Source organism: Pristis pectinata, chromosome 1 (genome assembly GCF_009764475.1).
Source record: "Pristis pectinata isolate sPriPec2 chromosome 1, sPriPec2.1.pri, whole genome shotgun sequence".
Lineage (NCBI taxonomy): Eukaryota > Metazoa > Chordata > Chondrichthyes > Rhinopristiformes > Pristidae > Pristis > Pristis pectinata.
This window is the reverse complement of record NC_067405.1, coordinates 3,791,114-3,814,074: the sequence shown is the minus strand read 5'-3', so window position 1 is coordinate 3,814,074 and position 22,961 is coordinate 3,791,114. Positions and strand designations below refer to the sequence as shown.

The following is a 22,961-nucleotide window of genomic DNA, read 5'->3' as shown; positions in this document are numbered from 1 at the left end:
TACCTTTGAAATGCCTCTGTCTTAAGGATTTTTTCCTTCTACTCCTATTGTCCTCTGAGACAGTCTCCGACACCAGGTTCTCCTCTTCACAAGCAGATAGTTTCCGTTTTCTGGTCCGTGTCTGTGCCACGACGCTGTCATTGTCCGGCCCCCGTCTCCTCTCATGTACATTGCTCTCTTCAGCAATACTACCGTTCTCATCTACAGGGAAACAAAGAGCACACGGAAAGTAAACAGTCTGATGTTGTGGGGAAATCACTTTACGTACAATGCGAGTTGGTGCAGTGATCCATGTGTGTCCTCACTGCCATACACTAATATTCGAAGTTTTAAAAATACTTTTTATCTTCAAGAACTGAGAACTTACACAAAGTCTACAAGACATTCAGTCCAAATAGTCTAGGCTGGCATTTACATCCCTCCCAAATGATCAACAGGATCTTCCAGTCCATTTTCCCTTGTGATTATCTGACATACATTTACAGGTCCTCCTCAGGTTATGAACACTCGATTTGCGTCCAGCCCCAATACATGAATGAGTGTCTGGGAGACCAGCAGTACGGATTTGCCAGCTGCTGCAGGGCTGTAGGCACCTGCTGCTTGTGGGGTTCACACCAATATCTGGAATGATTGCGTTAAATGCGCTGGTTTAACTACACGTTGCCCTTGGTTGGCCTGTGTTTTAATTTAAATATATTGCTGGGTGGCTCCATTTCTAACATCAACAGTTCGGGTTACAAACAGTTTTCAGGAATGGAACCCTGTCATAACCTGGGGAGGACTCACAATGCCTTTCTCATTCACCTCCACTACTCTCTGTTAATAGAACATAGAACTCTCCCTGTTGAAGCCAGTTCCAGTCAAAGTCAATTTTATTGTCATATCCACAAGTCCATGTGTGCACAGGTGCAATGAAGAACTTATTTTCAGCAGCATCACAGGCACATAGCATCAGATAAGCAGCATTCACAAGAAAAACATAAATTAAACATAAATTATACACAACTTTTACAAGAAAAAACACAACTAGAACAAACAAAAGCCCTTTATCGTGCAAAGTGATCATAGTGTTGCTAAACTGTAATGATTAGGGTTTTGCCGGTTGGTTCAAGAACCAAACGGTTGAAGGGAAGTCGCTGTTCCTGAACCTGGTGGTGTGGGGACTTCAGGCTTCTGTACCTCCTGCCCGTTGGGAGCTGCGAGAAGATGGCATGGCCCGGATGGTGGGGATCTTTGACGATGGATGTTGCCTTTTGAGGCAGCGCCTCCTGTAGATACCACCAATGGTAGGGAGGGATGTGCCCGTGATGTATTGGGCTGAGTCCTCTACTTTCCGCAGTTTTTTATGTTTCTGTGCATTTGAATTGCCATACCAGACCATGATGCAACCAGTCAGGATATTTTCAACAGTATCTCTGTAGAGGTTTGTTAGAGTGTTCGGTGACAAGCCAAACCTCCTTAACCCCCTAAGTAAAGATGCTGGCGCATTTTCCTTGTGATTGCATCCATATGCTGGGCCCAGGACAGGTCACCCAATATGTTAACACCCAGGAACTTAAAGCTGAGCTGCTGACTCTCTCCATTTCCTGTTGTTCCTGGATTCCCTATTGGATTGATCATGGAGTTATACAGCACAGAAAAGCCCCAACTGCCTACAGTGTTCAGGCTGCACGTTGTAGCTATCTGCACTAATCCCATTGACCCACACCAGGTCCATCAGCTGCTAATGCCTTCACGATTCAAGTAGTTGTCTAGACGCTTCTGAAATGTTGTGGGAGTGTCTGCCTTCACCATCTCTTCAGGCAGCAGGTTCTAGACTCCAACTGCCCTCTTGTGTGAGAAAATTCCCCCTTAGATCCCCTCTACACCTCCTACCCATTGTCGTAAACCTAAGCCCAGTGATCATCTTACGTACAATGACCCCTGATTTTGGTATCCCTCACAAGTGCAAATATCCCTAGGTTTACACTGGCAACCCCTTTCATAACATTAATGGCTTTCATCTGGTCAACCCACAACCTTCCATTTTTCAAAAGTCCAACTTGTTCAATCTTTTCCGATCATTGGTGATTACAATAAGCCATAAAATGTTCCCAAAATAGAAATTATAAAGATCTTTGAAAAACGTTCCTAAATGATGCTAGGAATTAATAGGATTGAACTGGGGAGCCCAGCTGTGGGAATCTTTTCTCTCAGCTCTTTTATCACTCTTGTGAAATTTTTTTGCTTTTCCTTCAATGCCCCGATATCTTATTCATTGTGCACAATTCATGTTATGTCAAGAGAGATCTAACCAGAGTTCAAAATACAACTTTATTTTGCATTCCATAGTTCCGGTAGCGTAGCGGTTAGCATAACACTTTGCAGTGCCCGTGACCTGGGTTCAATTTCCGCCACTGTCTGTAAGGAGTTTGTACATTCTCCCCATATCTGCGTGGGTTTCCTCCAGGTGCTCTGGTTTCCTCCCACATTCCAAAGACGTACGGGTTAGGAAGTTGTGGGCGTGCTATGTTGCCGCTGGAAGCGTGGTGACACTTGCAGGCTGCCCCGAGAACACTCTACGCAAAAGATGCATTTCACTGTGTGTTTCGATGTACATGTGACTAATAAAGAAATCTTATCTTCTTATCTTATTTCAGAAAAAAAAATTCACTTGATCAATTTTTGGTTTGTTAACCAGTGTAGTTTCATGTCCCATCCCCTTGTTCCTCTAATGAAACAGATTCTCAGTTAGAGTATTTTGAGCTGCCAGAGGAAGTGGTCGAGGCAGGCACAGTTGCAACATTCAAGAGGCATTTGGATAGGTACATGGAGGGGAGGGGCTTGGAGGGTTATGGGGCGAACACGGGCAACTGGGACTAACAGGGAGGACGCTGTGGTCGGCGTGGACCAGTTGGGCTGAAGGGCCTGTTTCCGTGCTGTATAACTCTGAACTTCATATAAACTTGGCACGATGGGTTGCAGCCTCCTGCCAGCGGTAGTGCTTCGGTCAGGAGGTCCATTTACAGCACATCAAGTAAGCCATAGGTTGCTGCTCACATTGCTTATGTTCTTTCACAGGCATTTCCCATTACAAACAGAACACTGTAATCAAAAACTGAGAGGAAGCGAATTTTTATTAAATAATTAAAACATGAGGTGATAGGTTAATACTTCTTTGGATGTCTACGGCATTGAGGATGACTTGCTTCCAGTTTGGTTTTGTGGGTAGACTCTTCCATAGGTGGGGCACGTGGCACCACATGGGGTCGTGGGTAGTTTGTGAAATGGTCTACTCCTTCTGGGACTTCCACAGGACCTCCGCATGCTCAAGGTTCTCAACACCATCCCAAATGCTCCTTGTGCACCTTGAGCAGTCATTGGCCAGGGATTGTTGCATTTCTTCAAGGAGGCTTTGAGGACAACCTTGATTCTTTTCTTCTTAGCAACCTTTTCCCATGACAGAGCTCGAAATAAAGTGCCTGCTTGAGCACCCTGGTGTTAGGTACATCAACATTGTGGCCCACTCAGTGCAGCGGATCAACTGTAACTAGACCTCAATACTGGGAATGTTAGCCTGGGAGAAGACACCAACATTGGTTCGTTTGTCCTTCCAGTGAATCTGGAGGAATTTGCAAAGACAGCATAGGCAGCATTTTATCCAGTGCCCTGAGATGCCTGCTGCAGATGGCCCAGGTCTCACTGCTGTCCAGTCAACCATGAGTTTCCTGCCAAGACCGAGGACTCAATCTTCAAATACAGGCAAACCCCACGGCAGTTTGGGTAATGGAAATTCGCCCTTAATGGAATTCACAAATTACTACCAAAAATCTGGGATACAGAACAAAAATACCTAGAGGTGCATGACATGATAGGTTCAAGCCAGCATGGTTTCATGAAGGGAAGATCCTGCCTGACCAACCTATTGGAGTTTTTTTTGAGGAAATCTCAAGTAGGATGGATAAGGGAGAGGCTGTGGATGTTGTGTATTTGGATTTTCAAAAGGCCTTTGACAAGGTGCTGCACAAGAGGCTGCTTAATAAGATGAAAGCCCGTGGAATTACAGGAAGTATATTAGAATGGGTGGAGCATTGGCTGATAGGCAGAAACCAAAGGGTGGGAATAAAGGGATCCTGTTCTGGTTGGCTGCCGGTTACCAGTGGTGGTCCGCAAGGGTCGGTGTTAGGGCCGCTTCTTTTTACACTGTATATCGATGATTTAGATTATGGAGTAAATGGTTTTGTAGCTAAGTTTGCAGATGACACCAAGATAAGTGGAGGAGTAGGGAGTATTGAAGAAATAGAAAGGTTGCAGAGAGACTTAGATAATTTAGCTTAGTCAAAGAAATGGCAGATAAGATTCAATGTTGAGAAATGTGCGGTTGTACACCTTGGAAGAAGAAATAAATGGGCAGATTATTATCTAGATGGGAAGAAAATTCCAAATACAGAAGTACAAAGGGACTTGGGGGTCTTCGTGCAAGATACCCTAAAGGTTAAACACCAGGTTGGATCGGCGGTAAGAATGCTATGTTGGCATTCATTTCAAGAGGTATAACGTATAGGATGTGTTGATGAGTAAGGATGTGTTGATGAGGCTCTATGGGGCACTGGTGAGACCTCATTTGGAATACTGTGTGGAGTTTTGGGCCCCCTACCTTAGGAAGGATGTACTGATGTTGGAGAGGGTTCAGAGAAAATTTACTAGGATGATTCCAGAAATGAAAGGGCTTACATACGACGAGCAATTGTCGGCTCTTGGACTGTACTCATTAGAGTACAGAAGAATGAGAGGGGACCTCATAGAAACATTTTGAATGTTGAAAGGACCGGACAGAGTAGATGTGGCTAAGTTGTTTCCCTTGGTGGGTGAGTCCAGGACAAGAGGGCACAATTAGAGGGAATTAGAGGGTACCCACTTAGAACAGAAATGAGAAGAAATTTCTTTAGCCAGAGAGTCGTAGATTTATGGAATTCATTGCCACATACAGCTGTGGAGGCCCGATCATTGGGGGTGTTTAAGGAGGAGATTGATAGGTATCTAATTAGTCAGGGTATCAAGGGATATGGGGAAAAGGCCAAGAATTGGGGCTAGATGGGAGAATAGTTTAGCTCATGGTGAGGTAGCGGAGCAGACTCGTTGGGCCAAATGGCCTAATTCTCTTCCTTTGTCTTGTGATCTTGTGAAAAATTCACTCTGATGGGAGTAATGTGAACAAAATAAATAAATAAACATTTCCCCCCCCCCCAACTCTTATTTCTTGACACACACACAGATAAGGCGGTTATGCATTACAGAAAGTCTCCTCCCTCTGTACCCTTTTCCTCAATGGACCAGGGGTCGAGCTGGGGTATTGAAGGCAGTGGTGAATTTCAGTTATAAAGTTATACAATTCATTTCATTAGTTCTAAAATGATAGACTGGTGGGTGATTCAGTAATGAGAGAACAAACATTTAGATAAGGGGAATTAAGATGTAGTAAAAATGCTTGGTGATTACAAAAGGCCATAAAACGTTCCCAAAGTAGAAATTATAAAGATCTTTGAATAACATTCTAAAATAACGTTAGGAATTAATAGGATTGAACTGGGAGCCCATTTATGGTAATAGTATGGCACTGGCAATGGGTTAAAGGTCTACTTGAGTGCTTCTACTTTCCAAAATAGTTATAAACAATGCATTTTATCACATTAAGTGATCACAACTATGCAGTATCATAGAGTCATAAAGCAATACAGCACGGATACAGGCCCTTCAGCCCAACCAGTCCTTGCCAACCACGGTGCCATCCAGCTAGTCCCAATTTCCTGTGTTCAGCCCATATCCCTCTAAACCACCATTTCCCCCCCAACCCCCCCATGTACCTATCCAAGTGTTTCTTAAATGTTACTGTTGTACCTGCGTCACCCACTTCCTCTGGTAGCTCGTTCCATGTACTCGCCACTTTCTGCATGAACAAGTTGCCCCTCAGGTTCCTTTTAAATCTTCCCCCTCTCACCCTAAACCTATGCCCCCTAGTTTTGGACTCCCCTACCCTGGGGTAAAGACTGTTACCGTCCACCTTATCTCTGCCTCTCAATTTTAAACACCTCTAAGGTCGCCCCTCAAAATTATTTTTAAATTGAATTACTTTTAAACTATAGTCACTATTATTCTAGAGGTAAATGCAGACTCTAATCATGCATCAACGCTTTTGTAGCAAGTATGTAACACGCGGTAACACTTCCACATATGACCAGGTTACTTATCCCTTCAAACTTGTTTCAACATTGAATGAGATCACAACCAATCTGTGAACTAACTTTAAAATATAGAACGTAGAACAGTAATGAACATTCACCCCTCAAATGTCGATCTTGATGCCAATTTATACTAAATGCCCTCCTCCTGTGTATCCATATCCCTCCATTCCCTTCATGTTCATGTGTCTATCTAAAAGCCTCAAGTTCTACCAAACTGCTGGTAATGTATTCCAGGCACCTACCAATCTCTGCATAAAAAATCCTGCCCCTCACATCACCTTTAAACTCTTCCCCCCACCCCCCAACCTTAAAAACATGTGCTCAGGTGTTTGACATTTCTACCCTGCTACCCTGGGGAACAGATTCTGACTGTCTACCCTATCTATGCCTCTCATAATTTTAAAATCCTCTGTCAGGTCTCCCCTCAGCCTCTGATGCTCTGCGGAGAACAACCCAAGTTTGTCCAACCTGTCCTTATAGCTCGTACCCTCTAATCCAGGCAGCATCCTGGTGAACCTCTTCTGCACCCTCTCCACAGTCTCCACATCCTTCCTATAATGGGGGTGACCAGAACTGCACACAATACTCCAAGTGCAGTCCGACTAAAGTTTCATACAGCTGCAGCATCACTACCTTACTCTTATACTCAACACCCCTACCAATGAAGGCAAGCATTCCATACGCCTTCTTTACCACTTTACCCACTTGCGAAGCCACTTTTAGTGAACTATGGACAAGGAACCCAAGATCCCTCTGTACCTCACTGCTATTTAGGGGCTGACCATTAACCGTATACTTTTTCCTTTCATTTGACCTCCTCACTTTACATCTCCTTTTCCCTTTATACTTTGATTAACAAAAATCCATCAATCTCAGATTTTAAATTAACAAATAACTTAGTAATTGTCAGTTGCAAAGAGTTCCAAATTTCTACTATCTTCTGTGTAGACACGTTTCCTAACTTCACTCCCACGCTTGGTTCTAATTTTCAATTGATGCATCTTAGCCCGAGGATCTCTCACCAGCTGCAATCAACCCAGTTCCCCTTCACATCTTCAATCAAAAATCACAATTTAATCTTCTACAACCCTAGTTTTTAATAATACATCTTTATAATGTACCCCTTGGAGTTCATGCATCAATTCTGATAAATTTACACTAAAATCCCTTCAAAGCCTATACAGAGGCTCTCCAGGTTACAGATAACCTGGTTTATGGAACCCTGACTTTACGCAAATTCTCCCATACATTCATAAAGCATCTTTCAAAATAGTAATAATAATGAAATGTGTCATGGTATTCATTAATGACTGGATACAGGTATATATTCCATTAGTTTAATGATGGGTAGAGTTAGGGTTAAAGAATTATAGCAAGTGTACATAAAGCAATATGGTATGGGTAGCTTTCCTCAGGAACGAACTCTTGTGTAACCTGGGGCCAGCCTATATACATTCCCAAAGACATGGTGCCCAAAATCTGTTGCAGAACTACTCTCCCCCACTCTCTACTGCTCCGTTATGCAGTCCTTTGGGTATTAAGGCAGCCTTCCACAGGTTTTTTTTAAAAGTTATATTCTGTACCTGTCAACTCCAAATAGAACATACATAACTACATATAGAACTCCAAATCACTTCGGATATCTGGTCTCACCATCGATTACTATTTAGAGTGCACTGATCTATCCTTTTTCGCTCTAAAGGGGATGACCTCACAATTGTCCACCTGTCGGTTTTGTCCAGCGGTAAGCAGTGTAGATAGGTAATGTTATTGCTTAATGCCCTATCTTTGCATCACTGGCAAACTTGAATTACAGATTTTCCATCTGTTCATCTAAGTTGCTTAATCTTGTGGTTATGGAATTATCCTCCTTTCACCCAAATGATCAAACCAAAAAATAAGATATCTTTATTAGTCACACGTACATCGAAACACACAGTGAAATACATCTTTCTGTAGAATATTCTAGGGACAGCCCGCAAGTGTTGCCACGCTTCCAGCACCAACATAGCATGCCCACAACTTCCTAACCCGTACGTCTTTGGAATGTGGGAGGAAACCGGAGCACCCGGAGGAAACCCACGCAGACACGGGGAGAACGTACAAACTCCTTGCAGATAGCGGCTGGAATTGAACACAGGTCGCTGGCGCTGTAATAGTGTTACGCTAACCACTACACTACCCTGCCTGTTTGCTAAAATAAAAGGCTGCAAAAGGTGTATGCAGTGTTGGCCTTCATTAGTCGGGGTATTGAGGTGATGTTGCAGCTCTGTAGAACTCTGGTCAGACTACACTTGGCGTATTGTGTGCAGTTCTAGTCGCCTCATTATAGAAAGGATGTGGAAGCTTTAAAGAGGGTGCAGAGGAGATTTACCAGGATGTTGCCTGGATTGGAGAGCATGTCTTATGAGGATAGGTTAAGCAAGCTAGGGCTTTTCTCTTTGGAGAAGAGGAGGATGAGAGGGGACTTGATAGAGGTCTACAAAATGGTAAGAGGCATAGATCAAGTGGACAGTCAGAGACTTTTTCCCAGTGCAACAATGGCTAACACGAGGGGACATAATTTTAAGGTGATTGGAGGAAGGTATAAAGGGGATGTCATGGGTAAGTTTTTTTTTTACACAGAGAGTGGCGGGTGCGTGGAACGCACTGCCTGCAGAGGTTGTAGGGGCAGATAGATTAGGGACATTTAAGAGATTCTTAGATAGACACATGAATGATAGAAAAATAGGGGGCTATGTGGGAGGGAAGAGTTAGGTAGATCTTAGAGCAGGATAAAATGTTGGCACAACATTGTGGGCCGAAAGGCCTGTACCGTGCTGTAGTGTTCTATGTGAGAGGAAAGTATATAGTAAATGGCAAGACCCCTGGGAGCATTGATGTGAGAAAGGATCTTGGGGTGCAAGTCCATAGCTCCCTGAAAGTGGCAACACAAGAGGATCATGATGGTCAAGAAGACCTAAGGCACACTTGCTTTCATTAGTTGGACGTTAAGTATAAAAGTCAGGAAGTCATGCTGCAGGTGTATAAAGCTTTGGTTAGGCCACATTTGAAGTATTGTATGCAGCTCTGGTCACCCCATTACAGGCAGGATGTGGAGGCTTTGCAGAGGGTGCAGTAGATGTTCAGCAGGATGTTGCCTGGGTTAGGAAGTATCAGCATCAGGAGAGGTTGGACAAACTTGAATTGTTTTCTCTGGAGCATCAGATCATTGGGACAACCTGACAGAAGTATGTAAAGCTATGAGAGGCGTAGAAAGGGTGGAAATGTCAACTAGAGGAGATAGCTTTAAGGTGAGAAGGGGTAAGTTCAAAGGAGATATATGAGGAAAGTTTTTTTTGACACAAGGTGCTGGGTGCCTGGAACATGTTGCCAGGGGAAATGGTGGAAGCAGATGGTGATGCTTAAGAAGCATTTAGACAGTCACACGAACAAACTAGGAATGGAGAGATATAGACCATGTGCAGGCAGATGTGCAGTTTAATTTGGCATCATGGTCAGCATGGAAATTGTGGGCTGAAGGGCCTGTTCCTGTGCTGTACTGTCTTATGTTCTATGTTGATGGCCAGTCAGTAAGAGAATGTAGTCTAAGTGGTCAATCAGGAATAGATCATGTGGCCGATCACACACTTAATTAGGGTAAAGAACAGCAGTTGATCTAGACAGTCAAACATAATACAGTACTTTTACCCAGAATGTCTGTACACAGCAACTAACAGCTAAGTTGGGAAAACGTACGTGGAGTAATGCAAGTGATTTCATAGAATGGTTACAAGAAAGTATTTGTAAATGGTGTAACAAATGACCTAAATAATGCACTGCCGGCAGAGGTTGTGGGGGCAGATACATTAGGAACATTTAAGAGACTCTTAGATAGACACATGAATGATAGAAAAATGGGGTGCTATGTGGGAGGGAAGGGTTAGATAGATCTTAGAGCAGGATAAAATGTCGGCACAACATTGTGGGCCGAAGGGCCTGTACTGTGCTGTAGTATTCTATGTTCTAAAGTTATTTAGTCAAGGGATCTTGTCTAGTAAATGAAAAAAAGCTTCCAGAAAAGGAAGATTTGCAAGATTCATAAGAACGTAAGAAAGAGGAGGAGCAGGCCATTCAGCCCTTTGAGTTTGCTCTACATTCATCAAGATCACAGCCCAGCAATCTTGCGACCACCTGGACAGCAGTCTCTTGAATGGGCCTCTCATATGCTAAAAGGTGAAAACTTCATCTCCCAATCTATCACAGCGATGCCCTTGCACCTTATTGTCTACCTGCACCGCACTTTCTCTGTAACTGAAACACATTGTTTTCTTTTTACCAGTTGATGTACTTATGTATGGAATGATCTGTCTGGATGACATGCAAACAGAAGCTTTTCACTGTGTCTCGGTACATGTGCCAATAAGAAGAAATAAACCAATCTTCCTGCCCTATCCCCGTAACCCTTGGTTCCATTAATATACAGAACTCTTTTGATCTGTTTTGAATGATTTAGCTTCCACAGCCCTCGAGGGTGGTTCTCAGTTCCTACAGTTGAAAAGTTCTAGCCCCAGTACAGATCCATGCAGGAAACTACAACTTCATCTGACCAGTGTGTCCCCACTTTTACTCCTGTCACTTAGCCAATTTAATACCTAAATTTCACGTCATGTCAGCGATAATAAATCTGAATCTGATTAAAACATCTTGTAGGAGTAGACAGTAAAAGAGAAGTTTACGGAGGGAACTTTAGAACATTGGCAGCCGAAGGTATGCTCGCCAATGAAGATGATCAGAAGGCCAGACTTGGAGGACTTTATATACCTCAGAGAACTGATGGAGATGATAGAGATGGAGAGCAGCGAGGTCATGGAGGGATATGACCTTCGGGATGAGAATTATGTCTGAACGGGATCCAATGTGGGTCAGCAATGGGTGAACAGGCTTGTGATTAGGATGGGGGCAGAGAGCTTTGGATGAACTCACGAGCGAAACAAAGTGAGATGCTGGATGGGAAAACACAAATAAGTCAAATTTAAAGCTCAAAAATTAAGAGACGTCCTCTCCACCATATTTTTCAAATTATCAGATGCCTGGGCCCTATGTCTCTCCCCTCTCCACCCCATCAATATTCCTTAAAACCTACCCCTTGGATCACATTTTAGACATTTGTCCTGATACCTCCTTCAGTAGCTTAGTACAAATCATATCCAACCACTTTGGGATGTTATACTATAAAAGTGACTGTAGAAAGATACCGTTGCGAGCAACAACAGCAAATCAGATGATGGGATCCAATTTTTAAGAGTTAGAATTGTGTGTGGCCAGTCTGAATAAGGGCAGCAGGTTCCCTATAATAATTTTACAGAATCAAGGAAGAATACAGCATATTCACCTCCACCATATCTCCTTTAAGGAGGAACCCAGTTAACCACAGTTCCTTCTCCTACACTTCTCTCCAATTATTTAACCGATTCTCTTTAGAAAACTACAATTGAAACGGATTCCACCACTACATCTGCCAGCGCACTCCTAGTTTTAATTTATCCAGTGCCTTAACAAAATGGGCAGATTTTCCTGAAATCAATTTGTCTCACTGGGATAGTCATAGAGTCATACAGCATGGAAACAGGCCCTTCAGCCCAACTCGTCCATGCCAACCAAGATGCACATACAAGCTAGGCCAATCTGCCCACGTTTGGCCCATATCCCTCTAAACCTTTGCTATCCACATACCTGTCCAACTGTCTTTTAAAATGTTATTATTGCACCTGCCTCAATCACTTCCTCTGGCTGCTTGTTCCATATATGTACCACCCTCTGCGTCAAAAGGTTGCCCCTCAGGTCCCTTTTAAAATCGTTCCCCTCTCACCTTAAACTGATGCCCTCTAGTTATTGATTCCCCAACCCTGGGAAAAAGACCATGTGCATTCACCCTATCTATGCCCCTTATGATGGGGATTTGCAGAATATTAGCCTAGTATTAATTGAAATTGTAAGAGTGTGTGCCATGTGGTCAATGGCCCAAGGTACCTACCAGAGTGCAGAGTCAGGTGTTTCTTCAAAACCTTGCGATAGCGGCTGATGAAGTCACATCTATTGCAGGCGTAAGCTGTCTTGTCTCGATGCTTCGCACTGTAGTGCTTGTTCAGATCGCGTGGCCCGCAGCTCTCAAAGGGGCAGAGCTCACACTTGGACTTTTTAGTCCTCAGCCGGCTGCGCTTCTTGTGCTGTGCTAAGAGCTTGGCGTTAGAGCACATGACATCGCACTGGTCACAGCGGAAGGGGTAGTGGACGCGCTGGTGCTCATCCACCTCCGCTGTGGTCTGGAACGTCAGCCTGCATGTCCGGTAAGGGCAAGGAAAGGGCTTAACTGCACAGCCATCTCTCAGCTGCCCAGGTGCTTCAGTGCCACTGCAGCACGAGCCCACATGCTCTTTCAAGGCTCGTGCCTGGGGGAATTCTTTACTACAGACGGGGCAGTGGTACTTCTTGCAGGAGGCAATGGCTGAGTTTGCCCTGGTGTCGGTGTCTCCCTCCAAGGCGGCGTCAACCTTGCTCTTCTTCCTCCGCACCAACCGAGGGCGCTTCGCCTGTGATCTGGCCTCATCTTCGGACTTGGGGAACCGAGGACGTTTGGTGGCCGCTGTGTGACGTTGGAGATGATCAGTCAAACTGTCTTGGTCCTCAAAGCTCTCATTGCACTTGTGGCAGCAACAAAGTCTCTCCATTTGGATCAAAGCACCTATTGAGAACATGAACTATTGGTCACTTTGGTTCATTATTTATCCAAGAGCAAGAGCACTAACACAACACGTTTTTATAGCTGTATGAACAATGATATTGGCATGGCAGCAACATCTAAATGAATAATAAGAACAGCTTTAATGTCACAAAACATCCCAAAGTGCCTCACCATCCTTTTCCAAACAAGGTTTGACACCATGGAGAAATTAGGGCAAATAACCAAAGGGTTGATCAAACAGGAGTACCTTAGCGCATAAGAGAGAAAGGGGATGTGATGGTGGGGTTCACCTTTTAGAGCTAGCCATACACAGTGGGAGCTGAATCATATGTGGTGCAGTCCGGATAAAGGCAGCAGATTCCCTACAACAGAATACTCATGGAACTGTTGAACTTGTACACGGGTGGTCACTTTATAGAATCAAGGAACAATACAGCATAGAAGGCATGGCAGTGCAGCAGGTAGTGCTGCTGTCCTACCTCCGGTTTGTGGACCAGAACAAGGGTAAATAGCCTCAAAGTAAGGGCCAGAACAGGAAGATCTTCTTCACATGTTAGTAGAAATCAGAAGCTCTTCCCCCCACTAAAATACTGTTCCATTTTTCCCAGGGCGACAATGGCTAACATGAGGGGACATAATTTTAAGGTGATTGGAGGAAGGTATAAGGGGGATGTCAGGGGTAAGTGTTTTTTTTTACACCGAGAGTGGTGGGTGCGTGGAACGCACTGCCGGCAGAGGTTGTGGGGGCAGATACATTACAGACATTTAAGACACTCTTAGATAGACACATGAATGATAGAGAGGGGGGCTATGTGGGAGGGAAGGGTTAGATAGATCTTAGAGGAGGATAAGATGTCAGCACAACATTGTGGGCCAAAGGGCCTGTACTGTGCTGTTATGTTCTATGAAATCAACTGAAAATTTCGAAATAGAGACCAACCTGAAACGTTACCTGTTTCTCCACTCACATCTGCTGCCCAACCTGCTGAGTGTTTCCAGCCAGTTTTATTTTTGACAGATGGAGATTAAGGATTAAAAAAACAAAAGTAATGGATTTAACTGAACGGCAGAAGAGTCGAGCAACAAACAGTCTGCGGGCGGAACTCAGCAGGTCGAGCAGCATCTGTGGGATGAAAGGAACCGTCAATGTTTCGGGTCAAAACCCTGCATCAGGACAGAGAGTGGAGAGGGGAAATGGCCAACGTAAAGAGGAGAAGGGAAGTGGTGAGAAAGGAGTCCCAGGCTATTGGTGAATTGAGGAGGGGTGTAAGGATGACAGGTAGGTTGTGCCAGGTAGGGGAGGTGAGGCGGAGTGGAGCTGGGACACAGGTGAATGATTGACGGAGGCAGACAAAGAGAGACAGGAAAAAATACAGAGAGGCAGATGGAGCAAGGTGGGGGTGGGGGGAGGAAAAGGAGGCGTGTGAAGATTGGAGACAGTTGCTGGAGGGAGATAAGCAGGAACACAAAAGCTGGACACAGTGCAGAGGAGTCTTGCAAGGCTGAATGGTCCAGTCCTGCTCCATCGCTGGGATCAGGATAAACGATCACCTCCAAACCTCCTCCAGTAACCGAGGCAAGTGGTCATTCTTTGTGAAGCTCCGAACACTTGATCCCCTGTATACATTCCGACCATAGGTGTTGGTGACCTTTAGATGGGAGAGTCTTTCTTTCCCTCCCCAATAGCCATGGATACACCTTACACCAAATTAATTGGAAAAGACCCTAAATATCTCAATCGCAACTGTGGTCTAACTTAATGATTCCAATGCTCTTCTGGCCAGCTTCCCATCCTCTTTAAAAATGGGCTCGCCCAAAATTCTGCCAGCCCTATATACACACACCAAATCCATATCACCTATCACACAGGGATCACATTGGCTCCAGACTTTAAGGCTATTTACCTTTATTTAAAAGTTACTTTTAAAATTCTAAAAATAGCTAGGAATCCTGAAATAGGAATCCAAACCTCCCTGAAACTGGATGCACAGGTTGATAGGGTGTTAAGAAAAGGCAGATGGCACACTTGCCTTTACTAGTCGAGGCATTGAGTTCAAGAATCAGGAAGTTATGTTGCAGCTTTATAAAACTCTGGTTAGGCTGCATCTGGAGTATTACATTCAGTTCTGGTCGCCCCATTACAGGAAGGATGTGGGGGCTTTGGAGAGGGTGCAGAAGAGGCTCACCAGGATGCTGCCTGGTTTAGAGGGCATGTGCTACAAGGAGAGGTTGCACAAACTTGGGTGGTTTTCTCTGGAGAGTCAGAGGCTCAGGGGAGATCTTATAGAAGTTTACAAGATTATGAGAGGCACAGATAAGATAGACAGCCAGTATCTCTTTCCTCAGGGTCAACATGTCTAATACTAGGGGGCATACATTTAAGGTGAGAGGGGGTAAGTTTAAGTTCAAAGGAGATGTGCAGGGCAAGTTTATTTTATATTTATAAAAAACACAAACACACACACACACAGTGGTGGGTGCCTGGAATGCGCTGCCAGGGGTAGTAGTGGAGGCTTTTAAAAGGCTCTTAGCTAGGCACATGAATGTGCAAATAGAGGGATATGGACATTGTGTAAACAGAAGGGATTAGATTAGTTAGGCATTTAATTACTAGTTTAATTAGTTCGGCACAACATTACGGGCTGAAGGGCCTGTTCCTGTGCTGTACTGTTCTATGTTCTAAAGGAGAAAATGCTGGGAATGCTCAGCAGATCAAGCAGCAATGGTTCTGATGAAAGGTCACAGACCCGAAAGATCAGTGTCTCTCTCCACACAGGCTGCCTGACCCAGATGCTCTGAGCAGTTCATGTTTTTTTTAATTTGAAGTTTTTGTTCTTGTTTTCAACTGTCTCTGTGGTCTGCCTCCTCCCCAGATATGCAACCTCCCTCAGCTCTGCAAGCCCCAGAGGATATTATCCCCTTCCAACATTCCTAGTTCTAAGGAGATGTACCTGTAGATTGGACAGTGCTGGCCGCTAACATCTGCTTATGCTGGGCAGTGACTATTTACATTCACAGACCATCCTGACCTCACACAAGACTCTATCACACTACTGCATATGGGAGCAGAGACCAAGCTAAGATACCTGGCTGGTTGTTAACAGCCTCCATCTTCTCATCCTGTTGGTCAGTTTGCTCCGCGAGGTCCTTCCCGTCACTTCCTTGACCGCTTTCTGGCAGATCCGGCATGGACGCCACAGTCACCTCCAGGGTTACGGCTTGCTGCACATCTTTGGGACCAGGTTGGTCCAGAGGATTGGAACACTGCCCATCCACGGCTCTGGTCACAAGGTCCGCCACATCCGCGCTAAAGCACCCTTCACCTTGGAGAGGGTGTGGTCCATCACGCAGCTCAACGATGCCATGCAGCGCGTATTCCTGCTCAGAAGCAAAGTCTGTGTAGACACCACAACTGTCTACTATGCCTCCTCTTTGATGTTCCATCTTGGCTTCAACACCAGCTTGCTTTTGTTGCTCCCAGTTCTCTCACAGTCAATTCTTCTCAGAACAGAATCCTGTGGACAAACAGTTTTGATATAACATGGATATTGGTATGATTGGTTTATTATTGTCACATATACCAAGGTACAGTATATCTGTATCAAAACTTTGCATGCCATCCATACAGATCATTTCATCACAACACTGCATTGAGGTAGCACAAGGGAAAACAATAACAGAATGCAGAATGAAGTGTTATAGTTACAGAGAAAGTGCAGTGCAGGCAGACAATAAGGTGCCAGGCCATAACGAGGTAGATTGTGAGGTCAAGAGTCCATTTTATCGTACTAGGGGATCGTTCAATAGTCTGATAACAGTGGGATAGAAGCTGTCCTTGAGCCTGGAGGTACATGATTTCAGACTTTTGTATCTTCTGCCCGATGGGAGAGGGGAGAAGAGAGAATGTCTGGGGTGGGTGGGGTCTTTGATCATGTTGGCTGCTTCACCGAGGCAGCGAGGATATAAATGACAAAAGAAAACCCAAGGATTTGGGAGAAAAAAAAATTAATTGGGGGGGAGGTGGGGGGAAGGACTTCAATTTTATGGAGAATTACAAAAGCCACAGTTGTACTCCTTGAAGCAGAGAAAGTCATGGGGAGGTTTGACAGAGGATTTCAAAGTGATGGGATTCTGAGAGAGAAATTGTTTCCAGTGGCTAGGTGACTGATAAACTAACCGCACGGACTTAAGACAGAAAAGAAGAGAGATTGATGCTCTTGTTTAAGCAATAGGATAAGATATCTTTATCAGTCACATGTACATCGAAACACACAGTGAAATACATCTTTTGCGTAGTGATTTGGGGGGCAGCCCAAAGTGTCGCCACGCTTCCGGCGCCAACATAGCACACCCACAACTTCCTAACCCGTACGTCTTTGGAATGTGGGAGGAGACCGGAGCACCTGGAGGAAACCCACACAGACACGGGCAGAACGTACAAACTCCTTACAGACAGTGGCCGGATTTGAACCTGGGTCGTTGGCGCTGTAAAGCATTATGCTAGCCACTATGCTACCGTGCCTGCCACCACTATGCTCCTGAATCACCTCCAAGGACAATGACAACAGATTCAATAGGCATTGTCAAGAAAAAGCTGGGTAAGTTCTTGAGAGGGGAGAAACCGAAGGAAGAGCAAAGGAGTGAAACAAACTGATAACTCTGTCAAAGAGCCAGCACAGGCACCATCTGCTGAATAGATTCCTTCTGTGCTGCATCAATCCAGTTTTTAAGAATGGTGTCCAATAATAAAGAAATAGCTGAGCTGAATTTCAGTGCTGCGTGTTCGATCTGTGGTCTATGATGAGATGACCGATCAACATTTATACCTTCAACTTACCAAAACTGTGATCTCCTATACAGCCATTCACATGGAGGATAATACCTCTTTGGAATTTGCAACCCAAGGTTGTGGAGTACATACAGCATGGAAATTGAACTACGCTAATCCCATTTTCCTGCATTTGGCCCATATTCCTCTATTCCTTTCCAATCTATATACCTTCCAAATTATTTCTAAATGCTCTGATTGTACCTGCCTCTACCACTTCCTCTGGCAGCTCGTTCCATATACCCACTACCCCGTGTGTGAAAAACTTGTTTACTCAATCGAGCCCTTTCACGTTACACCCATGTCCTCTAGTTTTAGACTCCCCTACCCCTGGAAAAAGTGTAACCTTCTACCCTATGTCTGAGGGTAATTTTATAAACCTCTATCAGGTCACCCTCTCAGCCTCCTACGCTCCAGTTAGAACAATCCCAGCCTATCCAATCTCTCCTCAACACTATAGAACCATAGAACAATCCAGCACAATCCAGGCCCTTCGGCCCACAATGTTCTACTGACCTTTAAACCATGCCTAAGACTAGCTAACCCCTTCCTCCCACATATCCCCCTATTTTAAATTAATACATATGCTTATCTAACAATCTCTTGAACTTGACCAATGTACCTTCCTCCACCACTACCCAAGGCAGCGCATTCCATGCACCAACCACTCTCTGGGTGAAAAACCTCCCTCTGATATCTCCCTTGAACTTCCCACCCAATACTTCAAAGCCATGCTCTCTTGTATTGAGCATTGGTGCCCTGGGAAAGAAGCACTGGCTGTCTACTCTATCTATTCTTAATATTTTGTATACCTCTATCATGTCTCCCCTCATCCTCCTCCTCTCCAATGAGTAAAGCCCTAGCTCCCTTAGTCTCTCCTCATAATGCATACTCTCCAAACCAGGCAGCATCCTGGTAAATCTCCTCTGCACCCTTTCCAACGCTTCCACATCCTTTCTATAATGAGGTGACCAGAACTGGACACAGTACACCAAGTGTGGTCTAACCAGAGTTTTGTAGAGCTGCATCATTACCTTGCGGCTCTTAAACTCGATCCCACGACTTATGAAAGCTAACATCCCATAAGCTTTCTTAACTACCCTATCCACCTGTGAGGCAACTTTCAGGGATCTGTGGATATGAACCCAGATCCCTCTGCTCCTCCACACTACCCAGAATCCTGCCATTAACCTTGTACTCCACCTTGGAGTTTGTCCTTCCAAAGTGTACCACCTCACACTTCTCCGGATTGAACTCCATCTGCCACTTCTCAGCCCATCTCTGCATCCTATCAATATCCTCCTGCAATCTTCGACAGTCCTCCATACTATCCACACCACCACCGACCTTTGTGTCATCTGCAAAATTGCCAACCCACCCTTCTATCCCCTCATCCAAGTCATTAATAAATATCACAAAAAGTAGAGGTCCCAGAACCGATCCTTGTGGGACACCACTCGTCACATCCCTCCAATCTGAATGCAATCGCTCCACAACAACCCTCTGCTTTCTACAGGCAAGCCAATTCTAAATCCACATGGCCAAGCTTCCCTGGATCCCATGCCCACTGACCTTCTGAAGAAGCTTACCACGTGCAACCTTGTCAAACACCTTACTAAAATCCATGTAGACCACATCTACTACACTACCCTCATCAATCTTCCTGGTCACCTCCTCAAAGAACTCTATCAGGCTTATGAGACATGATCTTCCCTTCACAAAGCCATGCTGGCTGTCCCTAATCAGTCCATGATTCTCTAAATGTTCGTAGATCCTATCTCTAAGAATCCTTTCTCTAAGAATCCTTTCCAACAGCTTGCCCACCACAGATGTAAGGCTCACTAGTCTGTAATTCCCTGGACTATCCCTACTACCTTTTTTGAATAAGGGGACAACATTTGCCACCCTCCAATCCTGCGGTACCATTCCCGTGGGCAATGAGGACTCAAAGATCATAGCCAACGGTTCAGCAATCTCCTCCTTCGCCTCGCAGAGCAGCCTGGGGAATATTCCATCAGGGCCCGGGACTTATCTGTCCTAATATTTTCTAACAGCTCCAACACATTCTCTCTTTTGATATCCACATGCTCCAGAACATTAACCTTACCAACACTGTCCTCAGCGTCATCAAGGCCCCTCTCCTTGGTGAATCCTGAAGAGAACCTCACCCACTTCCACAGCTTCCAAGCACATCTTCCCACCTTTGTCTCTAATCGATCCTACCTTTACTCTCGTCATCCTTCTGCTCTTCACGTACGTGAAAAAAGCCTTGGGATTTTCCTTACCCTACTCGCCAAGGTCTTTTCATGTCCCCTTCTTGCTCTCCTCAGCCCCTTCTTAAGTTCCTTCCTTGCTACTCTATATTCTTCACGAGCCCTGTCCGATCCTTGCTGCTTACACCTTATGTATGCTGCCTTCTTCCTCCTAACTAGTTGTTCCACCTCACTTGTCACCAATGGTTCCTTCACCCTGCCATTCTTTCTCTGCCTCACCAGGACAAACTTATCCCAATCATCCTGCAAGAGATCCCTGAACAACGACCACATCTCCATAGTACATTTCCCTTCAAAAATGTCATCCCAATTTACTCTCGCAAGTTCTAGCCTTATAGCATCATAATTTGCCCTTTCCCAATTAAATATCTTCCTGTCCTCTCTGCTCCTATCCTTGTCCATGACAATGCTAAAGGTTAGACAGCGGTGGTCACTGTCCCCCAAATGCCCACCCATTGAGAGATCTGGGGAGAGGGGAGAGAGGGGAGAAGAAGGGAGGGGAGGAGGGAGGGGGAGGGGGGGAGGAGGGAGGGGGAGGGGGGGAGGAGGGAGGGGGAGGGGGGGAAGAGGGGGGGGGAAGAGGGAGGGGAGAGAGGTGAGGAGGAGGGGAGGAGGGAGAGGGAGGGAGAAGGTGGGAGGGGAGGGGAGGGGAGGAGGAGGGGAGGGGAGGAGGAGGGGAGGGGAGGAGGAGGGGAGGGGAGGAGGAGGGGAGGGGAGGAGGAGGGGAGGGGAGGAGGAGGGGAGGGGAGGAGGAGGGGAGGGGAGGAGGAGGGGAGGGGAGGGGGGAGGGAGGGGAGGGAGGGGAGGAGGGAGGAGGGGGGAGGGAGGGGAGGGGGGAGGGAGGGGAGGGGGGAGGGGGGAGGGAGGGGAGGGGGGAGGGGGGAGGGGGGAGGGAGGGGAGGGAGGGGGGAAAGGGGGGTAAGAGAGGGAGAGGGCAGGGGGCTGAGGGGGAGGGGGTAAGAGAGGGGAGGGGGTAAGAGAGGGGAGGGGGTAAGAGAGGGAGGGGGAGAGGGGGGAGGAGGGGAGGGGGGAGGAGGGGAGGGGGAGGAGGGGAGGGGGGAGGAGGGGAGGGGGGAGGAGGGGAGGGGGAGAGGGGGAGGGGGAGAGGGGGAGGGGGAGAGGGGGAGAGGGGGGAGGGGGAGAGGGGGAGGAGGGGAGGGGGAGAGGGGGGAGGAGGGGAGGGGGAGGGGGAGAGGGGGAGAGGGGGAGGGGGAGAGGGGGAGGGGGAGAGGGGGAGGGGGAGAGAGGGGAGGGGGAGGGGGAGGGGGAGGGGGGGAGGGGGAGGGGGAGGGGGGAGGGGGAGGGGGAGGGGGAGGGGGAGGGGGGGGGAGAGAGGGGAGGGGGAGAGGGAGGAGGGGAGGGGGGAGAGAGGGGGGAGGTGGGAGAGGGGGGGGAGAGGGGGGAGAGAGGGGTGGGGGGGGGGGGGGGGCGAGAGGTGAGGGGGAGGGAGGGGGGAGAGAGGGGAGGGGGAGAGAGGGGAGGGGGAGAGAGGGAGGGGGAGAGGGGGGAGGGGGAGAGAGGGGAGGGGGAGAGAGGGGAGGGGGAGAGAGGGGAGGGGGAGAGAGGGGAGGGGGGAGAGAGGAGGGGGGAGGAGGGGAGGGGGGAGAGAGGGGGGAGGGGGAGAGAGGGGAGGGGGAGAGAGGGGAGGGGGAGAGAGGAGGGGGTAAGAGAGGGAGAGGGGGAGCGGGAGGAGGGAGGGGGAGGGTCATAGGGATGAGATGGAGGGGGGTTTGGGCCCCCACCCTGTGCGGGACCCGGGCCGGAGCCGCCGTTGGATCCCCCTCAGTACTCACCGTCACCCCCGGCCCTGGGGCCGCGCCCGGTGTCGGGGCCGCGCTCGGTGTCGGGGCCGCGCCCGCCCGCTCCCTTTTTTTTCCGCCCGCCCGCCTCAGTAATTTTCGCTTTTTTTCCGCGGGCGTCTAAATGCCTGAAAAAAAAAGCCTTGCCCTAACCGACGGTTGTTATCCTTTTTCATACCCCAGTCGCGACCGGTAACCTGCCAACATTAATTTGAAAACGTAAATGTAAAATTCGAGACGTTCTAGTTTACATTTGTTTTCTTGAGAGAGCCATTCCCGAAGTCCCCTTGAGCCAATGGGGAAGCTGTCTGCCTGTGACGTCACATGGTGAAGCCACCGTCGCCATTTTGAGTTAGGGCAAGTGATGGGCAATGGTTGGGCCATGTTGGCAGGGTGGATGCAATCAGCATGTCAGGGATAATGGGCACCACGCCCTGGTTGACCTTTTTGCCCATCTACCCTAATCCAATTTGCATGCATTAAAACGATATCCTTCTCTGCTTTCTTATTTAAATGACTCTTAAAAATAGTAAATTTGATCCCACCACCTCCCCCGGCTGCAAGTTCCAGATAGCAACTACTCTCTGTGCACAACCCCTGGATCCCCTTTAAAGCTGCTTCCTCTCACTTTAAGGCATTGGTGTTAGTTTATTATTGTCACTTGTATGGAGGTACAGTGGAAAACTTGTCTTGCAAACCAATCATACAGGTCAATTCATTACACAGTGCGGTTACATTGGGTTAGTACAGAGTGCATTGATGTAGTACAGGTAAAAACAGTAACAGTACAGAGTAAAGTGTCACAGCTACAGAGGAAGTGCAGTGCAATAAGGTGCAAGGTCACAACAAGGTAGATCGTGAGGTCATAGTCCATCTCATTGTATAAGGGAACCGTTCAATAGTCTTATCACAGTGGGGTAGAAGCTGTCCTTAAGTCTGGTGGTACGTGCCCTCAGGCTCCTGTATCTTCTACCCCATGGGAGAGGAGAAAGAATGGCCCGGGTGGGTGGGGGTCTTATGGCATGCTTGCCTTCAATTGTAAAAACATTGAGTTCAAGATTCAGGAAGTTATGTTACAGCTTTATAAAACTCTGGTTAGGCTGCATTTAGAGTATT

General features: G+C 46.7%; 1 protein-coding gene across 1 annotated transcript in view; it reads right to left on the bottom strand.

The window, feature by feature from the left end:
* Window positions 1-22,090, bottom strand: part of znf142 (zinc finger protein 142) — a 50,519-nt gene extending 28,429 nt beyond the window's left edge. The window contains exons 1-4 of the mRNA XM_052013993.1: window positions 21,840-22,090; window positions 16,032-16,460; window positions 12,238-12,945; window positions 4-201 (exon numbers count right to left, since the gene is read on the bottom strand). Of these exons, the coding sequence (XP_051869953.1) occupies window positions 4-201; window positions 12,238-12,945; window positions 16,032-16,389 (1,264 nt within the window). The 5' untranslated portion in view covers window positions 16,390-16,460; window positions 21,840-22,090. The remainder of the gene's footprint in view (window positions 1-3; window positions 202-12,237; window positions 12,946-16,031; window positions 16,461-21,839) is intronic.
* Window positions 22,091-22,961: the final 871 nt, after the last annotated feature.